This window comes from Gekko japonicus, unplaced genomic scaffold (genome assembly GCF_001447785.1).
Source record: "Gekko japonicus isolate JY-2015 unplaced genomic scaffold, Gekko_japonicus_V1.1 scaffold2932, whole genome shotgun sequence".
NCBI lineage: Eukaryota > Metazoa > Chordata > Lepidosauria > Squamata > Gekkonidae > Gekko > Gekko japonicus.
The window spans coordinates 191,930-200,223 of NW_015164748.1; the positions used below are offsets into that span (position 1 = coordinate 191,930).

Here is an 8,294-nt window from a genome sequence, read left to right on the forward strand (position 1 = left end):
GTACACCATGGGGTGCAACAAACTGCAATGAGTTTAGAGACTGGAAATAGGTGGCTGTTCACCTTTGAGCCTGTGTGGGTGACTCACCGCCGTTCCATTTAAAACGATGACAAGTTAGCGTCAAGGATCTGCTGCAACCAGGGTTGCCAGCTCTGAGTTAGGGAATACCTGGAGATTTTGGGGGTGGAGTCTGGGGAGGGGAGGGGCCTCAGCAGGTTATTATTCCATAGAGTCCACCCTCCAAAGCAGCCATTTTCTCCAGGGAAACTGACTTTGGTTGTCTGGAGATTAACTGTCATAGCGGGGGATCTTCGGGTGTTACCTGGAGGTTGGCAAACCTATCTGCAACTCATCTTGAGCACTGAGGTGAAAATAAGAAAATAGTGTTAGCCGATTAATAATCAAAAATCAACTGACCATCACATGAAAAAGCATGATGGTAGAAATCTATACAAAGTTAAACCTGCCAGGGACTCAAGTCTCAGGATGGTGCAGAAGGAAATAAATAACATCCAGAAAGCACTGCCCACTTCAGCCATCACAGAGGGTTCCTTCTGTTCTTACCATGTCCTTCTAGTCCACCACAGCGGAGGACAGGAAAGGCCTTTGAGAAAGTAAAAATCTAACAGAGAAGAAAGGCCTTACTTCTTCAGAGCCAAGCAGCAGCTTGCATGTGGGATGTCTCCTGTCTGGACAGGCCTGGAAAGCTGGTGTAGATCCCGGACAGACCTGACAGACCACTGAGCAAGCTCCTGCAGCACCTTCATGCCTCTCAGCTTCTTCTCAAACAAGCCTCTTCCATGAGCATCCCGGGCCCCTTCCAGCTCTCTGGCTGGCACATTGTGCTCCAACATCACCATCAGCTCTTCCAGTTGGTAAGCCAAGGCAGAGACCTGGAGCAGGACTGACTGGATAGACTCATGGAAGTCTAAATCGTTTGGGGTCAAGGAGGACCTCTGCTCTTCCAGGATCTCATTCAGCAAGATCTGAAATGCCCAATAAGCCTTCAGGTTGTCTCTCAGCCGCTCGGCATCTGAAGCTTCACTCCACTGCTCAGTGCTGGCTGTTGGCACACCATCCATCGAGTCGAGGTTGAAGTTTTTGTCCAAACCCTGCTTTTCTACCTAAGAGGATGGAGGGGAAAGGAATGCATTTTAGAAGAATTATTTTGCACATTTTCTCCCTTTAACAGACACTACACTGACAGCAGTTCCTTCTTTGAACAAGAACTAAGGTTTAACCTCAACATTTAACTAGTTAGCAATATGATCTTAACTGCGTGACGTTGCATGTTCCCAGCATGTCTACATGTGCATCATTCACATGCAAGTATGCCCATATCTGCTACAGATCTCTGGAGTACTATCACTGTTAGTGTAGTAGCTGAGGACACTGTTTAAATGAGATGTGTTAAATAGTGGGTTCCATGGATGAGCAGGCCACAAGCCTAGTGATCCGTTCTACTTTATTGGTAATTTCGGCAAGCACAAGACAAGACTCCTGAGCCTCAGCTCTGTTAAATAGCATGCAATTGCCACACCCAAACATGCCCCACTCCCAGTGATAGGCTGTTTACAGAACATTACTACTAGATTGGTTACTTTCAGAATCCTGGCAGGCTATTGTTCTTATGCTCCAAGCTCAGCCAGTCTCTGAGGTGATTCAATCAGGAATGATTCAATCCCAATACATAACACCCCTCCCCCCTAAGTTCCAAAGCACCTTAACAGACATAGTCTTCAAGGTACACTGGCTTGTGACATTCCCTCTGTGAACCAACTCTGGAGCCGTGCTTGGTGAAGCAGGACCACACTGGAGTCCTGCGAGTCGGGAACAGAATCCGGGAGGTCCGGAGCAGCCGGTGCAGTACCTTCCTCTTCCCGGCCATCTGGCTGCATGCTGTTGTCTGGGGGGGGGGGGCGTTCTTGGTCTGCCACAGTGGCGGTGGTGATTCCAGGCCATCCTCCTCCTCCTTGGTGGAAGACAGTTCCAGCTCCATGGGCAGTAGGTGACGGCGGAGCTGGTCGATGTGTCTGCGTAGTAGCTGGCCCCCATCCATCGATACCTCATACGATAGGGGTCCGGTCACACAGGTAACCCTTGACAGGATTCATGCGGGGCCACTGAAATAGTTCCTCACAAAGACAGTGTCCCCTGGAAAGAACCCTCTGGGGGCCTCCTGGCTCACCAGAGTGTGGCGCAACTCTGGGGCTCAGTCTGGGTGCAGGCAGTCCAGCTGCGTCATGAGGCGGCGACCCATTAATACTTCTGCAGGGCTGCGGCCAGTGGATGCACTCGGAGTCACTCAATGGCTGAACAAAAAGACCACCAGCCATGGGTTCCAGTCCCTATGGGTGAGCCACGTTAGCGCGTCCTCGGTTGCCTTCACTATCCACTCAGCTTGTCCGTTGGTAGCCGGGTGGAACGGAGCGGACCGCATGTGCCTGATGAGGTTCTGGTCTAAGAACTCCTTGAACTCTCCAGAGGTTAAGGCGATGCCGTTATCGGTCATGACCATGTCCGGAAGACCATGTGCACTAAAAATCTGTCTCAGGGCCCGGATAGCTGCATGGGATGAGGTCAAGGTGACTGGCACGACTTCCAGCCACTTGGTGCAGGAGTCCACCAGGAGGAAGAACAACTGCCCCTGGAATGGGCTGGCAAAGTCCAAATGCACCCGTGTCCATGGCATGTGGGTAGACTCCCACTGGTGGAGGGGAGCCCTTGGAGGTTCAAGCAGCGTCTCCTGGCAGGCCTGGCAATGCTGTACCCAGGCCTCAATCTCGCCGTCCATTCCTGGCCACCACACATAGCTCCTGGCCAGCGCTTTCATCCTCACGATTCCAGGGTGGGTCTCATGCAGGGTTTCCAAAACCCATTTACGCAGCGATGGGGGAATAACTACCTGGCTACCCCATAGGAGGCACCCCTTGTGCGCTGAGAGCTCATCCTGGTGGGATGCAAACACTGTGAATTCTGGGCTCACCCAATTCATGGGCCATCCCCTCCCCACCCAATCCAAAACGTGGGAGAGGACACGATCCCTGGCGGTGTGGCGAGAAATGTCTGCGGCATGCAGAGGGTGGTCCGGCAGGTCCTTCATCGTGAGGGTTTGGTGTGCAGGGGCCGGATGCAAGTTGACAAAGCTCAGTGGGAGGTAGCTGAGAGCATCTGTGTGTCCCATGGACTTTCCTGGCCAGTACTATAGGGCATATTGGTAACTCCCCAGAAAAATGGACCAGCGCAGGACCCTGGGCAACAGCATCTGTGGCGTTTGACGGTCAGGGGCAAGGAGACCAAGCAGGGGCTTGTGATCAGTTGCGATGGTGAAGGGGTGGCCATACAGGTCATCGTGGAACTTTTTTACTCCCCCCATGATTGCAAGGGCCTCTTTGTCGATCTGGGAATATTTCCATCTGGCTGACGACAGGGTCTGGGAATAGTAGGCCACTGGCACCTCCCTTCCCTCCGGCAACTGATGGCTCAAGACTGCACCAACGCTGTAAGGAGAAGCATCGCACGCCAAGACAACCAGCAGTGTCTCGTCAAATTGCGTGAGGATGTCGTTCAATGTGAGTAGCTCCTTCACGGCCCGGAAAGCAGTGGCCTGCCACTGGCCCCACACCCACAGGGCCTTCTTGTTGAGCAGGCGGTGGAGGGGCTCCGCAAGTGCAGCTTTGTGGGGCAGGAAGGAGTGGTAAATGTTTAGAAGCCCCAAGAAAGCCTGCAACTTGGCCTTGGATGTGGGAGCAGGTGCATTCGTGATGGTGTGAGCCTTGTCCTTGTGGATGCCATCCGTGTCCACGGAGAACCCCAGGAATTCTACACGGGGGACTCCCAGGAGGCATTTCTCCTGCTTCACCTTTAGCCTGGCGGAGTCGAATCACTGCAGCATGGTGCGTAGGTGGGTGGCAAAGTCCTCTTCCATGGGGGTGGTGATTACTACATCATCGAAGAAGGGTCTGACCCCAGGGATGCCTTTCAAGAAAGAGTCTATTAAGTTCTGGAAGATTCCAGGGGCCATGCTTACCCCAAACTTCAGCCGCTTAACTCTGAAAGCACCCAAGTGCGTGATGATGGTCTGTGCCTCAGCAGTCGGCTCGCCCACTGGGAGCTTTTGGTATGCTTGGGCCAAGTCCAATTTACCAAAGACCTTGGCCCCCACCAATGTCACTAGGACATGGCTGACCGCAGGCACCAGTTACACGTGGTCACTCGGTGCCTTGTTGATTGTACATTTGTAGTCTGCGCAGATGCGGACATCCCAGTTTGGCTTAATTGGGGTTACGATGGGGGTCTCCCAGGTGGTATGGGGAACTGGCTCTAAAACACCTTGTGCCACCAAACAGTCCAGTTCTGCCTCAATTTTGGGCTTGAGTGTGAGCAGAACTCTCTGGGCCTTGAGGCAGATGGCCGCACCTCAGAGTTGAGTTGGAGTGATAGCGGGGCACCTGTGTACCGGCCAAGTGTCCCATTGAAGACGGTAGGAAACTCGTCACACACATTACTGAAGTTTGAGGGCTGCACGTGGTGCACCCGTTACTCTGAACCCCAAGGACGTAAACCAAGATAGTCCAAGTAAGCTGGTGAGCCGTCCTTCCACCGCCAACAAGTCCAATATTCCCTCAAACTGTCTGTATTTCACGTGGAATTAGCCCCACCCCTTAATGGCCACCTCATTCTTTTGAAAGTCCTGGAGGGTGGACACGGCGGGTCTAAGGCAGGGACCCCCTGTAGACAGAGCCTCCGGAGAGTCTCTTCCGAGATGATGGAGGTGGATGACCCCGTGTCCAGTTCCATCTTGCAAGGTACCCCTTCTATTAACACAGTCACTTAAATTGTATCAGGGGTGTCCCGGGGCAAATTCAGTACCTGATGCTGGTGGATGGCGGTGGTATGCAGATCTGCGGATTCCTGGTGCATGGCTTTCTGTCTCTAGGCTCCCTTGGAGCGGCAGGTGTGCACGATGTGGCCTCTCTTGCCACAGGTCCTGCATGTTGCATCTTAGAAATGGCAGGAGCGACGTTCGTGGGCTTCTCCACAGCTGGCGCAGGCAGTCGGTGTGACGGTTTCTGCTGGGCAAGTGGCAGAAGGCCATGAGTTGTGGCGAGCTGGGCAGTGAACCTGATGGGCCTCTTCTTCGTCTGATGCCTCAGAAGCCAAGGGGATGGAGGCCTGGTGCACGGTGGAGGTCTGGCGGTCTCACTGGGATTTCTCGAAAATGGCGGCCTCGCATAGTGCCTTTGCAAGGGTGAGTCCCTCTGGCTGATGAGCTTTTGGCGGAGTTTCTCCTCTTGGATGCCCATCACGAACCGGTTGAGGAGGACATAACTGAGGCTCGGGAACTCACATGTGAGGGCCAATCTGTGAAGGTCCGCCATGAAGTCGGCAGCCGTCTTGTTGGACTTTTGCTGGCACATGTAGAAGTCCACGCGGCATGCCATCTTGGTTGGCTGAGGCACGAAATGGTTGGTGAGCGCCTTGATGAATGTGTCGTAAGTGACCGCCTCGATTTGAGGTGGGAGCGATGAGGCCCTGGACTACCCTCAAGGTTGCGACCCCACAGGAACTGCGCAGGAGAGCCGCCTTCTTCTCCTCGCCTTCGATGCCCTGGAACAGTACAAAGTACTTGAGCTGCTCCACCCAGGTGTCCCAAAGCTCTAGGTGAGTGAGATCAAATGTCGGCAGATGTCCTGGAGCAGCAGCCATGGTCCTGGTTGTGATGTGATGCACTTGGCACTGGAGCTCGATGCACGGAGCAGTGCAGATGGGCTCTGGGCTGGCTCAACAGGATCCCGCCTTCGTCACCACTGTTAAATGGTGGGTTCCATGGATGAGCAGGCTTGAGTCTAGTGATCAGCTCTACTTTATTTGTGATTTCAGCACGAGCAAGACAAGACTCCAGAGACTCAGCTCTGTTAAAAAGCTTGTAATTGCCACACCTAAACAAACCCCACTCCCAGTGATAGGCTATTTACATAACATTACTACTAGACTGGTTACTGTCAGAATCCTGGTAGGCTATTGCTCTTGTGCTCCAAGCTCAGCCAGTCCCCCGGGGTGATTCAATCAGGAATGATTCAATCCCAAAACATAAAAAGATGCCAGGCATGTACAATGTTGAGTGGGTAAGTTGCCTGCCAGCATCATGGGCCTGAGACATAATAAAGGCACCAATTGCATGGATTCTTCCAGGAAAAGTTAAGCCAACCCCTGAAGCTGAGTAACAATAAGCCAGTTGACCTCAAGCTCTTGCACAGAGAAGGTAATGGAAGTCTTGGAAGAGCCTGAATTGACTGATACAGCCAGTGCTAGGCAGGAGTTAGAACATAAAGCTAGCCCCTAAAACTAATTGCCCTATTAAAGATCTGGTGCTTCTCCACAGTCCACTTTAAATGACAGCAAAACTGAAGATGGAGTATTTTGTTCATGCATCCACTAGTAACATGCAAAGCAGCAATTGGAGGAGTGATTTTTTTTACAAAAAAAAAAAGGAATAAAGTGCATATGAAGGGAGGTAAACTCTCTGCCCAGCACGAAACAAAATGCTGAAGGAAGCAGGACCACACCTGATTCAGCCATGATAGCTGGGAGTGAACAGACAAGTGAAGCTCAACATGAGGACCATGTCAGCACCATGACAGCCCTGCTGGATCAGACCCGCTGTGGTCCCGCCTAGTCCAGTAATAGCCAACCAGCTGCCCTGTGGGGCCACCAAGGGGGCACAGAGAGGCCACGGCCTTCCTCTGAGGTTGCCTCTTAATGCCCAGTACCATATTTCCGGGTGCCCGCTTGCTCCTTCCCTAAAGCAAACAGCCAGTTTTGACTTCCCACTACCTCAGTGAAGCAAGAGATATTTCAGAAAAAAAATTGATTTTTTTAGAACCCAGGAGGAGGTACCACATTTGTGTCTCCATAAAGCACTTACTCAGGAAAAAGAGCGGTGTCCAACATAGGAGAATGCATGATTTGGAACCTCTCAACATTTTGGTGACTGGCCTCAGCCCTAACATTTTGTGGTTGGCTACACACTGTCCTTGGCAACCATTTTATGTATAGTTGCACCCACTACTTGTTCTCAAATACAAATGTGCCTACAAGCCCAGCAAGGTTTGGGGCTCCTGAAACAGCAGCATCTGGAAGTTTCTAGGAAGGAATGGCCATACTTAAAAATAGCATTCAGATAATTAATCATGGGGGGGGGGGGAAACCCCAAATCTAACAATAGTCTTTTGCTACAACAGTTTGTCACTATTCCCATATCCAATTTCCTTTCATAGAATCTATACCACCCATATTTGGGGCAGCTACCTCCATTCTGTTTCCTGCTCCTATCCAGGCTTGGATCTGCCCCACAAACCTTACAATCTGACTGCTTAAAAAAGGTTAAAAAAAATTAAAAATGTCATACAGCAATAAAGTTTGATTGAAAACCTTACAGTCTTTGAAACAAAAGGACCACTCTAAACAGGATTTGGGGCTGCGGTGGCTCAAGGGGTTAAGACGCTGAACTGCAGGCTGTGGAAGGTCGGTAGTTCAGCAGTTTGAGACCCGGGTGCCACATGATGGAGTGAGCTCCCGTCTCTGGCCCCGGCTCCTGCCAACCTAGCAGTTCAAAAGCAAGAAATTGCAAGTAGATAAACAGGTACCACCTCAGTGGGAAGGTCACAGCGTTCCGTGCGCCTTGGTGTTTAGTCATGCTGGCCACATGACCACGGAAACGTCTCCGGACAGCGCTGGCTCTTTGGCTTCAAAACGGAGATGAGCACAACTGGCTTTCGAGCAAGGGAAGCCTTTACCTTTACTAAATGGGATTTGGCTCAAGTAGAGTCAAGGCAAGCAGAAAAAATGCACCTGCACGTAAGCTGTCCTGTTTTTGAGATCCAGTCATCAGGACAGCAAGAATGTTGTTAGTACACTGGCCCTGGCGCAGGCCTGGGGCCAGCCCAAACTTTCCTGCCCTCCGAGTGCAGCTCTTGCCTCTGGGTCGCGGCTTCCTCTCCAGCGGGGCTGCTGCTGCGGGCCGAGGAGGGGGGAGGCCTGTGCCCGGCAGGGGGTGTCTGGCCTCATCCGCCAGGCCAACGGGCAAAGAAGGGGGATGGAAATCAGGGCTTTCTCTTTCTGGGGGAGTCCAGTGGGGGGAGGGGGAGCCCTGGCTGCTGCGGCTCACCCAGTGGCTCTTCCCCCGGAGGGGCCCGCAGCTCCAGGGGCTGCGGAGGGGGGCAATCCTGAGGGGCCGCTCTGCCCCCCGCGGGAAGACACAGTGGCGCGCTTGGCGGGCCCTTCCCTCCCCC

The 8,294-nt window shown here is 52.5% G+C and overlaps 1 protein-coding gene across 1 annotated transcript in view; it reads right to left on the reverse strand.

Moving 5' to 3' along the window:
* Positions 1 to 255: 255 nt before the first annotated feature.
* The window catches only part of CNTF (ciliary neurotrophic factor), a 10,419-nt gene continuing 2,380 nt past the window's right edge, over positions 256 to 8,294 (reverse strand). Inside the window, exon 2 of the mRNA XM_015409646.1 lies at positions 256 to 1,124. Coding sequence (XP_015265132.1) covers positions 642 to 1,124 — 483 coding nt within the window. The 3' untranslated portion in view covers positions 256 to 641. The remainder of the gene's footprint in view (positions 1,125 to 8,294) is intronic.